The following is a 23,773-nucleotide window of genomic DNA, read 5'->3' on the forward strand; positions in this document are numbered from 1 at the left end:
AATTAATGGTATTGGCAGCTGCTGAGAGGTCAAGGAAAATTAACCTACAATCCCACTGTCTCTCTCCCGACAGAGGTCACCATACAGAGAAACCAAAGCAGCTTCTGTGCCAAAACCAGTCTTAAACCCCAACTGAAATGGATCTAGGAAATCAGTTTCATCCTACAGTGCCTGGATCACCTGCTCAAGAACCTTGCCCAAGAAGGGGAGACTGGCAACTGGTCAGTAATTACTTAGATTTTCTGAATCCAGGGAGGGTTGGTTTCTTAAGGACTGATCTTCTCATTGCCTCCTCCAAGTCGGGGGAGGACCACCACCTCAGGCAAGGAGGAATTAATCATGTCCCTGGCCCAGCCAGCTATCCCTTCCCTGCCGGTTTTTATCAGCCAAAAGGGGTGAGAGTTCAGAGCGCAAGCGGTCGCCCTGACCAACTGAAGCACCTTGTCCACATCTTGAGCCTTACCAATCAAAACTCACTCAACAAGACCAGACAGTGCTTGAGACACCCTTGAGATTCATCTGCTGAAACAGCAGAGTCAAGGTCCCGGTGGATGCAAGCAATTTTAACCTCAAAGTGCTTTGCAAACAAGTCAAAGCCTTCGGGCCTGACTGTTAAAGGCCCCGCACCACCCGGAAAAGCTCTGCCAGACGGAACAGCGAGGATACAACGGAGGCAGTAATAATAATAATAATAATAATAATAATAATAATAATAATAATTTATTTATACCCCGCCCATCTGGCTGGGTTTCCCCAGCCACTCTGGGCGGCTTCCAACAGAACACTAAAATACAATAACCTATTAAACATTAAAAGCTTCCCTAAACAGGGCTGCCTTCAGATGTCTTCTAAAAGTTTGGTAGTTCTTTTTCTCTTTGACATCTGATGGGAGGGCTTTCCATAGGGCAGGTGCCACTACCGAGAAGGCCCTCTGCCTGGTTCCCTGTAACTTGGCTTCTCATAGCGAGGGAACCGCCAGAAGGCCCTCAGTGCTGGACCTCAGTGTCCAGGCAGAACGATGCAGGTGGAGATGCTCCTTCAGGTATACTGGATGGAGCAAAGTACACCTTATTTGCTGCCTTGACTGACACTAGGTAGGCTCGATGGTGAGCCCTCGCCAGTGTTTGATTACATTCAACCAGAGTTTTTCTCCAATTGCGTCCAAGCCGCCTCCCAGCTTGTTTCCTCACTCTGAGCTCTGAAGTATACCAGGGAGCCAAGTGGGCTCCACAGAGAAGGAGAGGGTGCTCAGGAGGGATTGTGTCAACAGCATGAACCATCCGGATGTTCCACAAGTCAGCCATGGCTTTTAAAGCAGCATCGGTCACATCAGCCGAGAAATCACCCAGGGCTTCTGGAAACCCAATGGCTCCATCAGCCTCCGAGGGTGGACCATCCCCATAAGTTCCCCACCTATGCAAAGGGAGAAAGGTGTTCAGAGCCAGAATCTCAACAGGAAGTGATCTGACCATGACAAGGGACTGATGCAAATATCCCCCCATTTTCAGATTACCCTCTTCCTGCCCAGCCACGAAAACAAGTGTGACCTGCCACATGCGTTGGGCTGATGACGTGTTGGGATAGCCCCATGGTTGTCACGGCAGCCGTGAAGTCCTGAGCCACCCAGGAGCTAACTGCTTTGGCTTGGATCTTGGAAGCCCCCCAACACCAGCAGTCTGGGAGTCCTCAACACCAGCTGTCAGCTCAGGCAGGCAGTAAACCAGCAGAATTGCCCTGGCTACCCAACACCAGGAACGAACACTCTGGACTCAGCTGGGCAGAGAGCCTGCAGAATCTCTATAGGGCTGCATCAACTACAGTCCATTAGTTTGCCCGTTAAAGCGAATTCCCATAAAATGCTGCCCAGTATTCGAGGTGGGAACTGACCAAGGTAAAAGAGACTAGTACTATTATTTTCCTTGCTCTGGAGACTCTACTTCTTCTGTTGATGCAGCCTACAAATGCATTGGGGTTTTTGCTCCCTGGGATGAAGAGGAAGCGACTCTATTTTCCCGGCCCTTGTGATCTCAGCCATTGAGAATCAAGCCAGTTTCTCTATGGGGGGGGGGGAGTGGGTTTGACAGGGAAAACACCACGTGCATGCCAAGCGCTAGAGACATATGTCATTTGTCACCCGCGTGTCTGTGTTGGGAATGGGGGGGGGGGGTTAGCAAATCCAAGGTCTTTCCCCATAGATCTTTTTCCTGCTGCTGGAAGGGCCTCATCAAAGCGCCCTTTGATGTCCCTAAGTTGTGACAGCTGAAATGAGAGAGGACACCCAAAGTCCCTGCCGTCTCCTCCTCAGGAGACCCCAGGGGCCGCCGTAATTTCAATGTGGCCCCTCCTCCGAGTCACACTTCCTAACATCCAGAGGCGGCTTTCATCCTTTCGAAGGGGGTGCGGAAAATTCTCACCAGGGACAGTAGGGCTGCCGGCTTTGTTGAAAAGGAGCAGCGAGCAAGTCTTCGCCTCCCACCCCAGCTGGCCAGCCTGCACACACACACACACACACACACACACAGAGGCCCATTAATATTGCAGAGAGTGTGCCCTGCATGTCGTGGTCAGAGCATGCAAGGAAAGGGGTCAGGGGCAGACCATGGGGTGACACCCCCCTCTGCGTGAGTGATGGTGTTTGCAAGCTTTTAAGTCGCTTCTATGTCCTATCTTGCCGCAACAGCGGTGCGCGACGAGGGAATGTTATTTGCAAAAAAAGACCAGGAGGAACTAAGAAACACGAAACCTGATGCCACGCCTCTGGAAGGAGAACCTAGCCGGCCTGCTGTGGATTTGTCTAACCTTCCCTTAAAGCCTCACAAGTTAGCAGTGGCAGTGAATCCCACAGTTTAGTTATGGACTGTGTGTAGAAGGACTTTCTGTAATCTGCCGACACTCAGCTGCTAGTGCTATGAGAGAGACGAACTTTTCCCTATCAACTTTCTCCATGCGGTGTATAATTTTATAAGCGTCTATCATGTGACATACGCATTGTTTTGAATGTAGAATTGCAAGGAGAACCCTGCAGCTGGGAGTCAGCCAAAGGCCCATCTAGTCCAGCATCCTGTTATCACAGTGGCCAACCAGGTGCTGCGATGGAAAGCAATACCGAAGTTATCCTCACCTGTGATTGGTACTGAAAGGTATACTGCCTCCGACAGGGGAGGAAAAGCACAGCCACTGTGGCAGAAAACTCTGATCTAGTCTGGCATCCTGTTCCCACAGTGTCGAGCCGGACACTTCTGCAGAGAGTTCCCTGGGAAGGGGGATTGATTTTTAAGCCATTGTGAATTGTAGGTCGGGGGGCGGGGATAAGGGTCTTGTAACAACTCTCAGCGCACTTAACTACAACTCCCAGAATTCCTTAAGGGAAGGCACAACTGTTGAAAGTGGTATCATCCCAGCACTTTAAATGGTTGGTCTGATTGCAGCCTAGGTTCCGCTCAGTTGACCCATTGAAATGAATGGACATGACTAACTTAGGTCTATTAATTTCAATGAAGTCATGTCCATTCATTTCAATGAACCTATCCACACTGAGCAGAACAATGGTCACATTTTAAGCGCCATGATACCATTTTAAACAGCCATGGTTTCCCCCAAAGAATTATGGAAGGTGCGGTTTGTTAAGGGTGCTGAAAGGAGACCCCTGTTCCTCTCCCAGAGCTACAGTTCCCATAGTTCCCCGTGAAGAGGGACTGACTGTTAAACCACTCTGGGAACTGTAGTTCTGGAGGGGGAATAAGGGTTTCGTAACAACTCTTGGCGGCCTTGACAAACTACAGCTCCCAGAATTCCTTGGGGGAACCTGTGACGGTTTATAAAGTGGTGCTTTATCTGCATGGAGGGACGCGGGTGGTGTTGTGGGTTAAACTACAGAGCCTAGGACTTGCCGATCAGAAGGTCGGCGGTTTGAATCCCCGAGACGAGGTGAGCTCCCATTGCTCGGTCCCTGCTCCTGCCAACCTAGCAGTTCGAAAGCACAAACTACAAGTAGATAAATAGGTACCACTCCAGCAGGAAGGTTTGCCAGAAGTGGCTTAGTCATGCTGGCCACATGACCCGGAAGCTGTACGCCGGCTCCCTCGGCCAATAAAGCAAGATGAGCGCCGCAACCCCAGAGTCAGCCACGACTGGACCTAATGGTCAGGGGTCCCTTTACCTTTACCTATCTGCATGGGGTGAATGTGGCCTATGACTCCTCCTGATGCTGGCCACTGGGGGCTGCAGCCCCACAGCTCCTGGAGGGCTGAAGCTTCCCTGAACCTTACGCTTTCTCCAGTCAGCACACACTCATGGCAAGCCTTTGGTGGTCTCCATGCCTCCATCCCCCAGCTGTGCAAAGGGGAATGCTTCCTTGGTGACGTTTCAAGGTTCCATCCCTCTGAAGTTCCAAGAGCCTTGACGTTTCCGTCTATCTCCACAAGCCAGCCCAAGGCCAAGCTGACATCCGCTTTGGAAAGCTGCGCTGAGATTCTGGAGGTGGCATTTACGCCCCTTGAGTCAGGGCCAGGAGAATTCCAGGGGGAGAGAAAGAGAGCGAGAGAGATAAAATACCCCACCTCCCTTTGAAGACCACGTTTTGATCACTCCACACCACACGGCAGATTTTCAAGGAGCCTTTGGGCCACGGCTGTTTCAGAGGCATCTGTTTTTCATTCGCGCCAAGTTATTAACGCACCGGGTCCAGGGAGGTCAAGAAGAGACCAGAGCTTCCTTGAGTCTTGTCACCCAAAGGAAGCGATAGGCAGGAGTGGATAACTGGGGAAAAGCTGCAGCTGGGTGGGTAGAGCAAATGGTTTGCACGCAGAGCCTCCCAGGACCAGCCGACAGCAGTTCCAAACCCGGCTGGGAGAAAAACTGGAGAGCCACTGTCAGCCAGTGCAGGAAGTACTGAGCTAGATGGACCAACAGTCTGATTCAACATAAGGCAGCTTTCCATGTGCTAGACCTGGCCATAGTTTGAGGGTGAGAGAATGTGAGCTGATGTGGAAAGATAAGCCTCTGGGCCTCCTCCTCCAACCCATTCCATTATCACAGGTCTCTAGCCTGGGGTGGCAGCCAGGACAGCTGGATTCTGCACACAAGAACCACCTTCCTGGATCTGACCAGAGGCCCATCTAGTCCAGAATTCAGTTTCCACCAACCATACGTCTCTGGGAAGCCCACCAGAAGGACATCATAATCATCATCAAATTTCTTATACCCCTCACATCTGACTGGGTTGCCCCAGCCACTCTGCATGGCTTCCAACAAAAATACGTGCGGGGAAAAGGGGAAAGTAACAACAACAACATCAAACATTGAAAGCTTCCCAAAACAGGGCTGCCTTCAGATTATGTAGAAAAAATTATATAACTCTTTGACATCTGCTGGGAGGACATTCCACAGGGCGGGTGTGACTACCGAGAAGGCCCTCTGCCTCGTTCCCTGTAACTTTGCTTCTCGCAGTGAGGGAACCGCCAGAAGGCCCTCGGAGCTGGACCTCAGTGTCCGGGCTGAACAATGGGGGTGGAGACGCTCCTTCAGGTATACAGGGCCTCTTGGGGCTTTAAAGGGGAGCACCAACACTTTGAATTTTGCATCCTGGATTAGTTGTAGTTTCCCAGTCACCTTCAAAGGTAGCCCCACGTAGAGCGCATTGCGGTAGTCCAAGCGGGAGATAACGAGAGCATGCACCACTCTGGCAAGCCAGTCCACAGGCAGGTGGGGTCTCAACCTGCGTACCAGATGGAGCAAGTAGGCAGGTGCCCTGGACACAGAATTGACCTGCACCTCCATGGACAGCTGTGAGTCTAAAATGACTCCCAGGCTGCGCACCTGGTCCTTCGGGGGCACAGTTACCCCATTCAGGACCAGGGAGTCCCCCCCACCCGCCCCGCCCCCTGTTCCCCCCAAAAAGTACTTCTGTCTTGTCAGGATTCAATCTCAATCTGTTAGCTGCCATCCATCCTCCAACCACCTCCAGGCACTCACACAGGACCTTCACCGCTTTCACTGGTTCTGATTTATATGAGAAACAAAGCTGGTTACCGTCCAAATCTTGATGGATACCCAGTCCAAACCCCCTGGTGATTGCTCCCAGTGGTTTCATATAGATCAGGCTTCCTCAACCTCAGCCCTCCAGATGTTTTGAGACTACAATTCCCATCATCCCTGACCACTGGTCCTGCTAGCTAGGGATCATGGGAGTTGTAGGCCAAAAACATCTGGAGGGCCGAGGTTGAGGAAACCCGATATAGATGTTTAAATGCATAGGGGAGAGGACGGAGCCCTGAGGCAACCCACAAGGGGTCTGAATACTCATCCCCGACACCACTTCTTGGACACAGCCCAGGAGGAAGGAGCAGAACCACCGTATAACAGTGCCCCAATATGCTGTGGGCTGGACAGGGCAGATGTCCAAGGCCGTTCGATTCAGCACACTGAAGTCAGACACAGAAGTGGGTGGGAATACAGAACCACTACACTCAGGCCTCCCCTGAGCTAATCTCCGAGTCTCAGACTCAAAACATTTGTTCTGGCAAGCTGGCCTCCACTTAACGTCACTGCTTGTGACATTCAGTTGGCACAGTGGTTAGAAACACACACGCCCCTTACTTGGCGACACCACCAGCCTGAGCCCACCCACCCTAAACCATATTCCCACCCCCCAAATCAAGATATCACAGGTACAACCAATCACTCCTGAGGCCTGGTATTCTACATGGAAGAAAGTCACGGTGGTGACATGGCCCTTTCTGGCCTAACCTACTTCGCAAGGTCGCTGTACACACAAGCCAGCCTTGCAGTTAAGTCCGGGACATTTATGAGCAAACGGACCCCTAGCCCTCGCGGAAAAGCAACAGCAGAGGTTCTGGCAAATTAAGTGGCTTGAATTGCATCATTTTCCATGTTTGTCAATCTTGTTACTATTTTAGGAACGAAATGTGTTGTACTGTACCCTGGGGTTTGTTTTTGGTTTTTTTTAAAAGTAACAAAAAATAATTCAGGACCATGAGACAAACAATCCTCCCTCTCCAAAAGGTTGTACAATACTTTTTTTAAAAAACCCTTTCTTATACAGCAATACTGCAGTGAGAGCCCTGCAGGATCAGGCCAAAGGCCCATCTAGTCCAGCATCCTGTTCTGACAGTGGCTAAGCAGAGAGACCTAAGCATAAGCCTCTAGCTGTGGAGGCAAAGCATAGCAATCCTGGCTAGTAGCCACTGACAGTCTTATCCCCCACGAATTTATCTAATCCTCTTTTAAAGTGGCTGGGGAAACCCAGCCAGATGGGCAGGGTATAAATAATAAATTATTATTATTATTATTATTATTATTATTATTATTATTATTATCATCGTCATCATGTTTCCTATTTCCCTAAATATATTGTAGGGAAGGGCCGCAGCTCAGCGTCAGAACATCTGCTTTGAATGCAGAAGGTTCCAGCTTCAATCCCCAGCATCTTCCGGGAGGCCCGACAGACAGACCCTGTTATAAAACCCCTGGAGAGCAGCTGCCAGTCTGCATAGGCCGTTCTGAGCTAAATGGACCGGTGGTCTGACTCTGTAATAAGGCAGCTTCCCACGTTCCTCCTCCAATAACTTGTGCCCAGTGTTAGAAACTCAGATATATCAGCTAAGTACCGAATGGCACCTTCAACCTAGGAATGCCTAGGCACCATTTTCCTTCCAGAGGAGTTTATTCTAATTCTTATTATTAACTTCATTTATATACAGTGGTACCTTGGGTTACATACGCTTCAGGTTACATACACCTCAGGTTACAGACTCCGCTAACCCAGAAATATTACCTCAGGTTAAGAACTTTGCTTCAGGATGAGAACAGAAATTGTGTTCCGGCGGCGCGGTGGCAACTGGAGGCCCCATTAGCTAAAGTGGTGCTTCAGGTTAAGAACAGTTTCAGGTTAAGTACAGACCTCCGGAACGAATTAAGTACTTAACCTGAGGTACCACTGTAGCGCTTTCTGTTTTAAAAGGGGGGGGGGGAATCTCATAGCGGTTTCACAACACATTGAAACACCAAATAAAACAAATTCAAACAAATTCATAAAACAAATTCAAGCTTCAAGGAAAGTATTTCAGATCCTTCCCTATGTGGCATATTGCTTTCCCCATATTTATTTACCTACCGTATTTTTCTGTGTATAAGACTAGATTTCCTCCAAAAAAAATTAGGTATAAAATTGGTCTTATTCTTGGGTAGTGCTGAGAGGTGTTTTCTTAATTTGGTGTCCCCCCAAATAGGGGACGTCTTATACATGGGGGCGTCTTATACACGGAAAAATACGGTACTTCATTTATACAGCTGCCCCATAGCATAAGGACTCTAGGTGTGTGGTGTAATGGTTAGAGTGCCGGACTAGGACCTGGGAGGCCAGGGTTCAAATCCCCGCTCAGCCATGACGCTCACTGGGTGACCTTGAAGTCAGTCCCAGCCTCCTTTTTACCTACCCCGCAGGGTTGTTGTAGGGATTAACTGAGGCGGGGGGTGAACCATGGGTGGGAGATCAATGCAACAGACAAGCTCTTCTCCTCACCAGCTTAAGAAAGCTGGAGGGGCCAGCCAGATGGAGATGTCAGTCACCCAAAGATCTCCATGTGGTTGCAATTGGACCTGCGCCTGTCGCAAATCGCACCTGGCTGATTTCTTAAATTTCTTGCGACACCGCCAAGATCAACTGCAGTCTACCGGGGGCTCAAGGCACCTCCTGGTTTTCCTGCCTGCCGGTGCAAAAGGGGGGCTGTCCATCACCCGGCAAAACGGGACACAGCCAATGGCTGCTGTTCTGCCTTTGGCTTGGCAGGTCGCATCACTGCTGGTCTAGCATGGGGGTCTCTGGGCCTGCCTCTCCCTCTCTGCACTCCTGCTGCCTGGCTCAGCGAGGAATATTCAATGGCACATTGAGAGGAGGGCCCCTGCACACTAGAGAAGCCTAACAGATCTGGCTCGTGACGGCGTTGTCAGGAAGAATAAAACTGGCCACACAAGTACCGCTACCAAAGACACCACAAATCCAAGACTCTGCCGCCCTGTGACTTTTTGCATGCTTTTCCTCACCGCTGAACTTTCAGGTGATAATTGATTCGTACATAAGAGGTGCTGAGGGTGTCCAGCAGCGGCCAAGACACCTCTGATTGCCTTTCCTAGCAGAGATGCCTTTACTGAGAAAGAAGTCTGAGAAATGCTTTACCAGGAAATGTTCCCAAGGAGGTAAACTGTTAACCGAGACACATGCTGCACCCCTTACGGACACTGCACCTGGGGGAGGGGGGTAAGGTGGCCCAACGCTGGATCTGGGCCCAGGAAACATGGCAACGCGGAAAGGATTCTGAGCATGTGCAGGTGGCTGAATTGGTCTCAGGGGCACTAATTTTGTACATAATAATAATAATAATAATAATAATAATAATAATTTATTATTTATACCCCGCCCATCTGGCTGGGTTTCCCCAGCCACTCTGGGCGGCTTCCATAGAAACAAAAAATACAGTAAAATATCACAGATTAAAAGCTTCCCTGAACAGGGCTGCCTTAAGATGTCTTCTAAATGTCAGGTAGTTATTTATCGCTTTGACATCTGATGGAAGGGCGTTCCACAGGGCGGGCGCCACTACCGAGAAGGCCCTCTGCCTGGTTCCCTGTAGCTTTGCTTCTCGCAATGAGGGAACCGCCAGAAGGCCCTCGGCGCTGGACCTCAGCGTCCGGGCAGAACGATGGGGGTGGAGACAGATGCACAGACAAGTTGCATAGAAGTCATGCACTGCCTATGATCACACACGGGGCTAAACCATAGTTAAAGGCAGTAAACTCCCCATGATATTCTTGTGGAAAAACTGGTAAAATGTGGACTGGGCAAGATGGATTTGTAGCTGGTTGACTGACAGAACCCAAACAGAACCCTGGGTGCCACAGGGTTGTGTTCTGGGCTCGTTGTTGTTTGACGGTTTTATAAATGACTTGGATGAAATGTGTGCATTTGTGTGTGTGTGTGCGTGTGTACATGTGCATACACACGTACATACACATATACCTTTAGGATTCAATATGACCTTGCAGAACTGGGCCAAAACTAACACAATGAATTTCAAGAGGGACAAATGTCAGGTTCTGCACTTAGGCAGGAAGAACCAGCTGCACAAATCTAAGATGGCGGACACCTGGCTTGCCAGTAGCACACGTGAAAAGGATCCAGGGGTTTTAGTAGACCACAAGCTGGACATGAGTCAACAGTGTGATAAGGCAGCAAAAAAAAGGCTAATGCTATTCTAGGCTACATCAACAGAAGTATAGCATCCCAATCAAAGGTAGTCATATTACTGCTCTGTTCTGCCTTGGTCAGGCCACACCTGAAGTCCTGCGCCCAGTTCTGAGCACCACAATTTAAGAAGGATATTGACAAGCTGGAATGTGTGTGGACCAAGGAGGGCAACTAAGATGGTCAAGGGTGTGGAAATTAAGCCTTATTAGAAACAGGGAGTTGGGTATGCTTAGCCTGGGAGAGACTGAGAGGAGCTTTGATAGCCATCTTCAGATCTCTAAAGGGCTGCCACATGGGAGATGGGGCAAACATGTTTTCTCCTGCTCCAGAGGGTAGGATCAGAACCAATGGATTTAAGTTACGAGAAAGGAGATTCCAGCTGTACATCAGGAAGCACTTTCTGATGGTAAGAGCTGTTCGAAAGTGGAACGGACACATTAGAAGGTGAGGGACTCTCCTTCCTTGGAGGTTTTTAAGCAGAGGTTGGGTGGCCATGTGTCGTGGATGCTTTAGCTGTCCTGCATTACAGAGGGTTGGACTAGATGACCCTAGGGGTCCCAACTCTACAATTCTATGCCTATAAACAAACCATGGCTAAAGTGCTGGGCTAGCAAATTATGCAAAACCAAGATTCATTAACTAAGGTTTACTGAAACCATGGTTAAATGTTATGAGCAAACCAGGCCACTATCCCTGACATTGGTGAGGGCAGGGATGAACAGGAGAAGAACCCAGCTGGATCAGACCAAAGGCCCAGTGAGGTCAGCATCCTGTTCTTACAGTGGCCAACCAGATGTCTGTGGGAAGCCTGAAAACAGGACCCGAAAACAGGACCTGCAAGCAACACAGGCACATTGTCTCTGATAGTGGAGGGAGAACAGAGTCACCGTGGCCAGAAGCCACAGAAAGCCTTATCCTCAATGCATTTGTTTAACGCCCTTCTAAAGCCATCCAAATTGATGGCCATCGCTACATCTTTTGGGAGGAAATTCCACAGTCTGAACATGCATTGTGTATAGTTGTAATTTATTCTGTCGGTCCTGAATCTTCTAGCACTCAGTTTCATCGGATGACCCTGGGTGCTACTGTTATGAGGGAGAATCTCCCTCCACATGAAGCAGAATCTTATACACCTCTATCAAGGCCTCTGCTACTTGCCTTTCCCTGCTCCCCCAAACATAAGAAACAAGATTTAATCTTTTGTAGAGGAGTTCCTGCAACCACTTGATCATTCTGAACACAGAAAATAGCCATCGTGGCTAGTAACCACAGGCAGCCTTAAAGGTAAAGGGACCCCTGACCATTAGGTCCAGTCGTGGCCGACTCCGGGGTTGCGGCGCTCATCTCGCTTTATAAGCCAAGGGAGCCGGCGTACAGCTTCCGGGTCATGTGGCCAGCATGACTAAGCCGCTTCTGGCGAACCAAGGCAGTGCACAGAAACGCTGTTTACCTTCCCACCAGAACGGTACCTATTTATCTACTTACACTTCGTGCTTTTGAACTGCTAGGTTGGCAGGAGCAGGGACCGAGCAACGGGAGCTCACCCCATTGCTGGGATTCGAACCACTGACCTTCTGATCGGCAAGCCCTAGGCTCTGTGGTTTAACCCACAGCGCCACCCGCGTCCTATACAGGCAGCCTTAGCCTCCATGAATTTGTCCAATCCTGTCTTAAAACCATCCAAGCTGGTGGCCATGACTACCTCTTGTGTGAGTGAGTTCCATAGCTGAACTATGGCACTGTGTGAAGATGTCCTTCCTTTCATCTGTCCTCAATCTTCCCACATTCAGCTCCACTGAGTGTTCACAAGTTCTAGAGTTGTTATGGGAGAAGGCCAGAACTTTTTCTCTATGCATTTTCTCCAAACCATGCAAACTGTTATAAACTTCTAGCACCTCTTACTCACCTTTTGTCTAAACTAAAAAAAGCGCCAAACACCGCAACATTGATCATTTTGGCCGCCCTTCTCTGAACCCTTTGCAACTCCATAATATCCTTTCTGACTTGTCCCAAACTGCACACAATATTCCAAGAGCAGTCACACCATAGACTTGGAACGACGGCATCTGTGTAGCGGCAACTTTCTTCTCAACCTCTTTCCTAACAATCCCTAACATGGAATTTGCCTTTCCCACAGCTGACGCACACTGGGTCAACATCTCCACTGAGCTACCGTCAAGGACCCAGCTCTGCGATTCTTCAATTCTATGACCCATTCCTGGCACCGGGAGCAATCCTCAGGCAGTGCAGAGGCTACGAAGCCCAGTGGAAAAAGTATTCCAGCCACCCAAAGGTGTGGGCCACATCAACTTTCCAAACAAGTCTCTGCAAGTTACCAAGCCAGAAAAAAAGCCACCAGGCCATCTTTGTAAGCCGCTCTGGGCACAGCAACCTCAGCTCACCAGCTAAGAGTGGAAGCTGGCCTATCAGGGCAAATGGGGCACTGACCGCAGTCATTCCCCACCTGCCTGTGGTCTGACATATATCACCAGTAAGGGGGCAGCTCTGGCCATCATTGTCTCGACTCCTGGTCTCTCTCACTTCTGCCCCACCAGTCCCATAGGAAATCTGCCACCGCTGCTAGGCAGCCCTCAGAGAAGCTGCTGCAGCCTCACTCTTCCCAACTCTGAAATGGGAACTATATTCCCCCTATTGCACTGAGGAACCGGCAGACTCAGAAAGCAGCCTGCAGACCTCTCAGCACTTTGTCAATGTTAATTATAGCCACAGTCCCCAAACCCAGGAAATAACCCACAAGAGCTCCATAACTTATGGTTACCGAAGAGCACATTCTGCATTCCGCCAGCCAGATGCCGTCAGGCCACATGGGAAGAGCTTGCTGGGTCAGGCCAATGGGCCATACTGGACTAGGTGGGTCACTGGCCTGACCCGGGAGCCTCTTCTTATAGATACAGCATCCTGTTATCAGAGCAGCCACCCAGACGCTGCTGGGAAACCCACGATAGGGACACAAATACAGGAGTGCTCACACCTGCCATGATGTCCAGCATGGGATATTCAGAAACGAAACTGCCTCCGACTATGGAGACTGTTGCATAGCCATGGTGGCTAGTAGCCATGAACTGGTCGAGGCTTAAAAAAAAGCACAATTAGGAAGACAAATGCAACTTTCTATGTCACTTGCCTGGTGCTGGGCCTAGGAAGACAAACACCTCTTGTTACTCCAGAGGCATAGCAGGCCCACTTTTTATTTTAAAAATTATTATTTGTATGCCTTCTAAGGAGAAGCACTGTCCCACACAGTCACCCACACCCTCCCTTCACCTTCACCCCCCGGGCACCTACCTCCTCTAACTCATCCTTGGCATCCAAGCTGGTGTAGATCAGCAATTTCCCTCCACCTCCTCCTCCTGTGGTTGCTGCACCCCCTTTCCCCTTCTCCATAGCAGGTGGGGGTGGGGTGGGGAAGACACCCCCTTGCTCCCTCTCTCTCTCTCTCCCTTACCAAAGTGGGGCGGGGGGTGAGATCAATGGGGAAGCCCCACACTCACCCCCCCTGGACTTTCCTCAGTGCCCTATTTGGAGGCAGGGGGAGAGAAACAGATGTGGGGAAGGGGGCTAAGGGGCAGGGGGATTAGCTATGGGGCAGGTGGAACTGACTCTCTATTTAAAGTCACCACCACAACACACAACCTGTGATAGGTGCCCCACTATTTAAGGGGAGCACTTTGTGGGGGGTGAGGAGCGGGGGGGACCTTTAAGTCTCCCCCCCCCAAAAAAAACCTATTGTGGGGAGTGGGGGATCCCTGCAGCTCCAAATTTGGAGGGGATACTTTTGCTTGACCAATGAAACTCTAAAGGGGAAAAAGTGGTCAGACTTGAGTGGGGGTTAAGTGGGGAGGTGAGTTGGGGGGGGCCCTCTCCTAGCTCTGAGGGGCGGGGCATAAGGAGTGGGAGGGGGTCTTCTGGGGGCGGGGCTTGAGTCCCAGGGGCGGGGCTTGGGGCAGCTAAGGGTGGAGGCGAGGGGTGACACTCTTTTTATAGGCGTGTCTCTCTTTCAGGGACAAATTTTAAAAAATAAAAAGGTGAGGGGGGGATATATATAGAGATAGGGGTGGGGGGGGAGTCTCTGCTCCGGTGGGGGGTAGGGAGGGGGGAGCGTGCGCGCCTCCTCGCCCCCCACCACCCAGCCGCACAAGACCGGAAGTCGGTGCTTTGGGATGAGCGAGTGTGTGAAGGGAACGGGCGGAGGAAGAAGCGCAGCCCTCCAGCACAACCGGAAGGGCCCGCCTCTCCTCCTGCCTCGTCTTCGCTCTCGGCCTATCAGGGGCCAGGGAGGCCGGTGAGTGGCAGGAGCCGTCCCAGCGGGCCAATGATTGGGAGTTCGGACGGGGAGGAGGAGGAGGAGGGAAGGCTTGGAGTCCGGCCCCAACCTCTCAGCGGAGGAAAGACTTAGTAAAAAAGGGTAAAGTGACACGGCTGCTTGTCGCTTCCGGGTTGGCTTCTTGCGAGGCCTCCTGGTTCAAAGGCTCTTGTTCGGGGGTGGGGAGGAGCAGAAGTAAGCGCTCTGTTCATTGGGTGGGAGAACGGCAGGGCAATGGTAGCCTGGCTGCTATTGGGCAGCAGCAACCGAGTTTACTTCTGGCTCCGCCTTTCCACAAGCCAAGGAATTGGTTTTTCTCTTTTAGGATGTCCTGCCTCTTACTCGGAGTAGGCCCACTGAAGAAAATGGATTTATGCAGGCCCACACCTTTCGCTTCAAACACCCCTTCCAAAAAAGAACTGTAGTTTACCACCCACAGAGCTACAATTCCCAGCACCCTTAAAAAACTATAGTTCCCAGGGTTACCTGGAGGAAATAATGCCCTTTTAAAAGGATGGGGGGGGGGGTGACATTAAAGCACCACAATGATGCTTTAAACAAGCATGGCTTCCTCTGAAAGAGTCCCAGGCACCATGGTTTCGTTGAGGGTGCTGGGAATTGTAGCTTTGTTGTGGGCAAACTACAGTTCCCTGGACTCTTGGGGAAGCTGCGCTTTAAATGTACATAGCGGAGCAAACCCATGGAAACCAATAGACCAAAGTTAGTCATGCCCATTGACTTCAGCTCTTGAGGTCTGATAGCTGATGTTAGCTGTCGCCTTATTCTGTTCTCATGCTACAAGACAGCGATGACCATTCACGTGCCAAAGAAGGAAAGGGAAGGTACAGACATTTAAATAAATAAATAAGTGGGGGTTTATTTACGTGCTACTCAAACATAATTTGAGCTGGTTTTCGCTTTGAAACTTTAGGATAATTGCCCTGAAGACTGCCAAGGCCAGTAGTTATAATTATTGCCACGTAATAGGTCCCTTCGTGGTTGCCAAGGGACGCGGGTGGCGCTGTGGGTTAAACCACAGAGCCTAGGACTTGCCAATCAGAAGGTCGGCGGTTCGAATCCCCGCGACGGGGTGAGCTCCCGTTGCTCGGTCCCTGCTCTTGCCAACCTAGCAGTTCAAAAGCACACCAGTGCAAGTAGATAAATAGGTACCACTCTGGCGGGAAGGTAAACGGCGTTTCCATGCGCTGCTCTGGTTCACCAGAAGCGGCTTAGTCATGCTGGCCACATGACCCAGAAGCTGTACGCCAGCTCCCTCGACCAGTAAAGCGAGATGAGCGCCACAACCCCAGAGTTGGTCACGACTGGACCTAATGGTCAGGGGTCCCTTTAATAGGTTCAAAGTGGAAGGCGCCAAAGAGAGAGAGAGAGACAACAGCCTGGCAGGGTAGTCCCCACATAGTTAATATTGCAGTTACAGGTGAGGCTGAGACAATAACCCTGGCGTGTACTCCAGTCATGCGTCCTCATTCATATACGATACGAGGGAGAGACTTACAACAACTTTGCTGTGTATTCCCCAAAGTTGCAGCACAATCCTTTCCATGCCTACTCCGGAGTTCAGCCCCACTGAGTTCAATGAGGCCTACCTTGCAGGACTGTCATTATATGGAATCATAGAATCTTAGAGCTGGAAGGGACCCAAGGGTCATCTAGTCCAACCCCCTGCAATGCAGGAATCTCAGCTAAAGTATCCGTGACGGATGGCCATCTAACCTCTGCTTAAAAGGTCCACCACCTCTGAAGGGAGATGATGTTTAAAAGTCTAGCTTGGACAGCATTTTAAAATAGGGCAATGGGCATTATTATGCACGCAATATATACACCCAATATCTGCCCAATTTAGTGTAGATTGGACGGTTTGGAAATTCTGCCCCATGCAAAAAATTAATCCGCTTTTCTGACTGCAGTAGTATTTAGCCAGAAGAAAATCCACAGCGAACCCGGAAGCCAGAACGCGAGGACTTGTGTATTCGAGTCTTCATTTTCTTAAGTCTATATGGGGAAAAGGGGAAAGGAAGGGTGGGAGCGGCGCGAGGCAAAGCAGCCCAACGGCAGCGCGACTCGAGGCCTAAGGCGCTCTTGGCGTCCCTCCCGTCTTGCGCAGGCGCAATGGTAGCTCGCCCTCAGCGGCCCTCCTCCCGCTCTTGCTTCTGGACGGGCCTCGGGCAGCGAGGCGCTCACCCCGTCGCAGTGCTCCCTCGCGCATGCGCCCTCCGCATCTTGAGTCGGCGGCTTGGTTTTCCCGCGCTGTCCGACGAAGGCCCCTCCCTCCCCGCCTCTTCCTCTGAGGGCGCCCGTTGGGCCTCGTCGTCCTCCTCGGCCTTTTTTATAAGTACTCCAAAGTAATTCCCACGAACACAAAGAGTGCCGTGCGTGCTTACTCCCGAGTAAGTTGCGCTCGGAGGTCACAGGTGTGAGGAAACGTTTGGCCGCCTGGTTGTTTCTCAACTACAACTCCCATCAGCCCCCGCGAGCGTGGCCAATGGCAAGGGATGATGGGAGATGTAGTTCTGCGACGCCTGGAGGGTCAAAGTTTCTCCACACCTGACAGTTGACATCTTTTTATTTTATTTATTTCACAATATTCACATCCTGCCTGATTCTTTTTAAAAAAAACCCAACACACACACCTCAAAGTGGTTTGCAGAAAGAATAAAACAATAAAATTATAATAATAAAAAGATTCAGAAAATTAAAAACCAGCAATGAGCTAAAAACAACACATTAGCATTGCAGATATTTAGGTAGGCTTGTGCTTGCCTAAACAAAAATGTTTTTTGCAGGTACCGAAAAGAATACAGTGAAGTTGCCTGCCTGGTGTCAATAGGCAGGGAGTTCCAAAGTGTAGACTCCACCACACTAAAAGACTGGATTCTTACCGAAGCAGAGTAGGTATGTGGAACAACGCCAGTTGCACCGGTTGAAGTGAACGGGGGGGGGGGGCAGGAAGATGGCCGACAATAACATCTCTCTGACCCATACGAGGTAATTAAGAGGCGATTCTTCACACAGCTCTTGTTTATTCAGAGGCCAGAACTGAACTGAACTGAAGGGTTCATCCAGCCTGCTTATATAGAGCTCCACTACAACGCAACAGTAACAACTTTCTGTAACTATCCAATCACTGAACGTCACTTTCAATTCCTTATTTGCATATGTGGACCTGAGTGAAAACTATCTACAGTATCCCCTTGCTGGCCCAGGGTGAGAACTTCAGTACATAACAGGCATGCTATGGGGCAAGGCGATCTTGCAAGTTGTAAAGGGGTTTGTGTACTAATGGTAACACCTTGAACTTGCCCCGGTTGCAAAACTCCAAGCAGTGCAGATCTCTGAGCAGAGGTTTTGGATCCTGACAAGGTTCCTCGCTCCGGTCAGCAATCATGCCACAGCATTCTGCCCTAGCTGCAGTTTCCGTATCAAGCACAAGGGAAGCCCCACATAGAGCGCATTGCAATAATCCAGTCTTGAAGCAACCATAATTTAATAGCAACAAAAAATATATACTGTATATAGCTCAGAGACAGCTTCTGGTTATAGGCGTATAATGCAGATTTTCATCATCACAATTTTTCGAAGCAAACTAACAAATGGTGTACTAACTTACTGTGAAATGTGGTATGACTTTCTTACAGATCTCATTATATTAAAGAAATTACATAATGTAACTACGTACTGAATACAGACAACAATGGCAATAAAGGGCAATCATCACGCCTTGTTCCTCTTTAAATTTTGTTGGCATACACTAGAATCACAGAATTGTAGAGCTGAGAGTCATCTATTTCAAACCCCTGCAATGTAGGACTCTTAGCTGAAGAATCCCTGACAGGTGAGCATCCGAACTCTGTTTAAAAACCTCCAAGGAAGGAGATTCCACTCTTCACAGCTGAACAGCTCTAACCCTCAGAAAGTTCTTGCCAACATTTAGTCGGAATCTCCATCCTTGCCATTTGAATCCATTGATTTGAGTTCTACTCTCTGGAGCAGCTGAAAGCAAGCTTGCTCCACCATCCATGTGACAGATCTTCATATATCTGAACTTAGCCATTGTATCATTTCATAGTCTTCTCCAGGCCAGAACACCGTGTTGGAATAAAGCAAGCACATCAACCCATTTTTCAAAAGCACCTCCTAAATATTCTTGGTAAAAAAAAATCTGATTCTGTCAAAGGCTTTCTCTGCACCTAAAAAGAGGAAGATTGGACAGTCCCCACCACCCCATTTTGGGCATATCTCAATACAATCTGTAGCTTTCCTGATATGCTGATCGTCGTTTTCCGTTCCTTATAAAGCCTTTTGGTCTCGTTCTACATATCTCTGGGTTTATTTAGCCTCTTTGCTAATATAGCGCTCCATATTTCTGTATCCCGGTTTACTGGGGAGATTGGCCTACGAGGCCGTGGGATTGTCATAACTTTTCCTGCCTTTGAAAGCACCTTTACGACTGCCTCTGACCACAGCATGGGCAGTTTTCCCAATTTGCAAGGACTCATTTATCATCCTTACATAGCATGCTATAATTTTGTCTGAGACCGTTATATAAAACTCAGCCGCCACCCCTGATTGACATATTTCTGTCTCTAATTCAAACCACATTCGTGGCTTAAAAGCCAAACAGAAAACGAGATGTCGAATAAGCGAGGTGTTTCCTTCAAGGAGCTCCAAGTGGTATATGCCCTTCCTCTTTTATCTTCACAACAATCCTTTAAGGGAGTTTAGGTTAAGAAACAGTGGAGTGCCTTTGTGCCTGGGTTTCATACAGTGGTACCTCAGGTTAAGTACTTAATTCTTTCCGGAGGTCCGTTCTTAACCTGAAACTGTTCTTAACCTGAAGCACCACTTTAGCTAATGGGGCCTCCTGCTGCCGCCGTAGCACTTTTTCTGTTCTCATCCTGAAGCAAAGTTCTTAACCTGAAGCACTACTTCTGGGTTAGCGGAGTCTGTAACCTGAAGTGTATGTAACCCGAGGTACCACTGTACAGGCATCTGGTTGGACGCAGTGAGATGTTGGTCACTAGATGATCCAGAAAGCTCTTCCAAAGTTCGTAAGATGGGCCCAAGGCCTCACACAATCAGATTCATGAGATGAGTAGGAATTTGAACACAGGTCTGCCAAGTTCTTAGTCCAACACACTATCCACTTAACCTATCTGCAGATCAGCCTTCCCCACCTGGTACCATCTAGATGTTAAGAACACAAGAGCCTGCTGGATCAGACCAACAAAGAAGAAGAAGAAGAGTTTGGATTTGATATCCCGCTTTATCACTACCTGAAGGAGTCTCAAAGCGGCTAACATTCTCCTTTCCCTTCCTCCCCCACAACAAACACTCTGTGAGGTGAGTGGGGCTGAGAGACTTCAGAGAAGTGTGACTGGCCCAAGGTCACCCAGCAGCTGCATGTGGAGGAGCGGGGAAGCGAACCCGGTTCACCAGATTACGAGTCCACCGCTCTTAACCGCTACACCACACTGGCTCTCTACTGTAGTCCATCCTCCTGTTCTCACAGGGACCAAGCAGATACCTGTGGGAAACTCATAATCAGGACCCGAGCACAAGAGCGCTCTCCCTTCCTATGGTTTCCAGCAAGTGGTATGCACCGCTGCCCTCGACCGTGGAAGCAGCTACAGTGGTGCCCTGCAAGACGAATGCCTCGCAAGACGAAAAACTCGCTAGACGAAAGGGTTTTTCGTTTTTTGAGCTGCTTCGCAAGACAATTTCCCCCATGGGCTTGCTTCGCAAGACGGAAACGTCTTGCAAGTTTGTTTCCTTTTTCTTAACACCGTTAATACAGTTGCGACTTGACTTCGAGGAGCAACTCATAGAACGCGGTGTGGTAGCCTTTTTTGAGGTTTTTAAAGACTTTGGTGATTTTTGAAGCTTTTCCAAAACTTTCCCGACACCGTGCTTCACAAGACGACAAAACTTGCGGAACGAATTAATTTCGTCTTGCGAGGCACCACTGTACTAGTGGCTACTAGTAGCTGTTGATATAGCCTTCTCCTCCCTGTTTGTCTAATCCACTTTTTGTCTAAAACCACCCAATCTTGGAGGGTTGATAGGAAATAATAATAACAACAACAATTCTTATTTATTTATTTATACCCCGCCCATCTGGCCGGGCCTCCCCAGCCACTCTGGGCAGCTTCCATCAAAATATTAAAATACCATAATGCATCAAACATTAAAAGCTTCCCTAAACAGGGCTGCCTTCAGATGTCTTCTAAAAGTCTGGTAGTCGTTGTTCTCTTTGACATCTGGTGGGAGGGCGTTCCACAGGGCGGGCGCCACTACCGAGAAGGCCCTCTGTCTGGTTCCCTGTAACCTGGCTTCTCACAGTGAGGGAACCGCCAGAAGGCCCTCGGTGTCCGGGTAGAACGATGGGGGTGGAGACGCTCCTTCAGGTATACTGGACTGCTCACTGTGCTTTAAAATAGAACTCTATGAAAATGATGCACAGACAGTATTTAACCCCTGATAAACTATCTAGAATGTATAAGAAGGTTCCTAATAACTTCTGGAAGTGCAAACAAACAGGTAGCTCTTTTTTCCCTTGTGTTGGTGGACTTGTAAGAAAGCGAGGGTATTTTGGGAAATGATATATGATGAGATTAAAAAAAAGATGTTTGACGTGACTATACAAAAGACAAAATGCCAAACAACCCTGAAGTTTTTCTGCTAGGGATTATAGGGACAGAAGTTCCAAAGAAAAGATGGTTAAGTTGTTTATGTATGTAACTACAGCAGCTAGGATTCTTTACGTTCAGAAATGGAAATGTGAAGAAGCTCCCACCAAAGAAGAATGGATGAGTGATGGACTGTGATGAATCAGCAAAGTTAACTGCTAAAATAAGAGAACGTGATTAGGATTGTTTCAATGAAGAATGGAAGCCTTTTCAGGACTATTTAAATAAATGCTATGATATGGTGAATTCGTGGGCAGGGTTTGAACTATGAGCAACAGAAAGAATGAGAGATTACTGAGTTACGATTATGATATGAAAGGAGAAAAATATTGCAGATGGGATGGGAAGATAAAAATAAAAAAGAATTAAAATAAAATAAAACCATCCAACCCATCGCAGCCTCCTGTGGAAGCGAGTTCCATAGTTTATGCACTGCGTGAAGAAGCCCTTTATCTGATCTCAATGATCCCAAATTCAGTTTCGTTCGCACAACACACACACACACACATATTTACACGGAAACTCCACAACAGTTCCTTCCAACCAATTAAAAAAAAAAAATCTAATAATGCAATTTTATGCATGTCTACTTGTGTTCAATTGGGCTTAAGCAATATTATGCACCATATAATTCACATGCTGGTTTTTATAAAGTGCTGTAAGACTCTTGGTTGTTTACACAGGAAAACTGAAGCAGGCGCTCCATCAAAATAAAATATCGGTCTTTTCCTTTCCAAGCTGCCTGTGTCGTTTTCACGCTCCTCGGTCGTGACTCATGGTTCTAAGGTATCAACCGTTCTTTCCGCGTACGAAGGGGAAATAAATTTGATGCAAGACACTAAGTCGTAAGATTGTGAGCAGCCCAGAGGAAATGAGAGGCCGATCTGTTAATTACCCTTTCCTCGTAGCCACATCCGGCTTTTTTTCTCCTGGAGGCAACAGGCAGGAGATTAAAAGAATTTTTTTAATAAAAAAAAAACGCAGTTCCCTGCCATGCACACCGTACGATGGGATGACTGACGTAAAATATGTTAGGGTCTCGAGTGATGAAACGCTTTGTACGTATAGATCTGGCACGGATGATGCGGGAATCTTGAGATTGGATCTCCTGACATTTTTTAAATTTTGTTGTTGTGCTTCTAAAGCAGCACCAAGGGACTGGAAATCAGGAGTACAGGAAGGCCAAGCCAGATGCCTGGTCCACCTTTCCCTACAATTATTTATTTTGCTATTGTACGTGTGTGGCTGCAGTTTCAATTCCCTCCGATGCTCCTAATGTCTTTGGAGGCATTGTAGGAACTTGAAATGCCAGGCAGTCCCAGCTTCCCAGTGTTGCTCAGAGTACTGAACTGATTGTTAAAAGAAAGAAAAAGAAAAAGAGAGTACCCCCGGGCCAGTCGTCAGTGGTGAGCTCTGACAGTTATCCCAAGATGCCTGGGGCCAACAGTTTCCAGTTCTAGTTTCCAGTTCATGCCTTGGCAGTCCCCAGGAGTGCAGAGGGCGCTTCCTTTCTGTGTGAAATTTGGGAGACCGCTCGTATTCCTACAAACAGCTGCTTTTTCAGAGTGTTGTTAAGTAGTAAGACCAGACTGCCTTCCCCAGGGCCCAGCTCCTGCGGTTCCTTCCAGAAGGAGGTGCAGCCAGAGAACAGGAACTCACAAAGAGACCAAACAGGTTGCCTCGCCAAAAGGGCTCACATGTCAGCCTTTATTTACGTTATTCACCGCGGCAGACTCACAATCTCCCCCCCCCCAACCGCGGTCCCCTGTTTGCACATAACCAGTGGAGAAGATGGATTTCATGCTGGCCAGCTCCAGCAGTTAGTTCTTAAAGGGCTGAACTACACAATAGGTTGAATCCGTTATCACAATCATAGGCAGCTGCGTCACTGGTTTTGTAAAATGGTGTGGTGAGGAGTGGGGTGGAAGTAGCTTCCCCAAACATCATAGCCCTGATGAACTCTCTCTCTCTTTCTAAATGATCACTGCTGGGGATGGAAGCTGGTATTTGTGTCAACAACAGCTTTTCCTCCAACGCAAAGAGCATCTGGAAGGTGGCTTTTTTGCCATAATGTGCGTGCAGAAAGGGTTAAGCCAAAAAACAAAAGAACCCTCCCCTCGTTTCTCTCCCCACCTCTGCTTTTCATAACTTGCTTAACATAACTTGCTCCAGAAACCACACCTCCCTCCCTCTCTCTCTCTCTCTCTCTCTCTCTCTCTCTCTCTCTCTCTCTCTCAACACATGCATACAAACGCCCCGTTTTAACAATATAGTCTATTTTCACTCCCAGTGATATGCGAGGTAGCAATAACAAGTGCCTCTGAGCATGTGCAGAGTGCCATTCCCCCTCTGCGACAAAGTCATCACAACCAGATTATATGTATCCGGGGGTGCGGGAGGCGGAGAGATCATCATCGGAGGAAGGACTTTCAATACGGTTCTACAGATCGCATCTTGTTATTCAGGGAAGGCAGAGAG

General features: G+C 48.8%; 1 protein-coding gene across 2 annotated transcripts in view; it reads right to left on the bottom strand.

The window, feature by feature from the left end:
• The window catches only part of INTS3 (integrator complex subunit 3), an 88,872-nt gene extending 74,529 nt beyond the window's left edge, over window positions 1–14,343 (bottom strand). Inside the window, exon 1 of one of the 2 annotated variants that reach the window (XM_080984554.1) lies at window positions 13,571–14,343. In XM_080984554.1, coding sequence (XP_080840680.1) covers window positions 13,571–13,669 — 99 coding nt within the window. In that variant the 5' untranslated portion in view covers window positions 13,670–14,343. The remainder of the gene's footprint in view (window positions 1–13,570) is intronic. The other variant, XM_080984553.1, reaches the window with a different exon arrangement.
• Between the last annotated feature and the right edge of the window lie 9,430 nt (window positions 14,344–23,773).

The sequence above is a fragment of the Podarcis pityusensis genome (genome assembly GCF_964106645.2).
Source record: "Podarcis pityusensis genome assembly, chromosome: 16".
Taxonomy (NCBI): Eukaryota; Metazoa; Chordata; class Lepidosauria; order Squamata; family Lacertidae; genus Podarcis; species Podarcis pityusensis.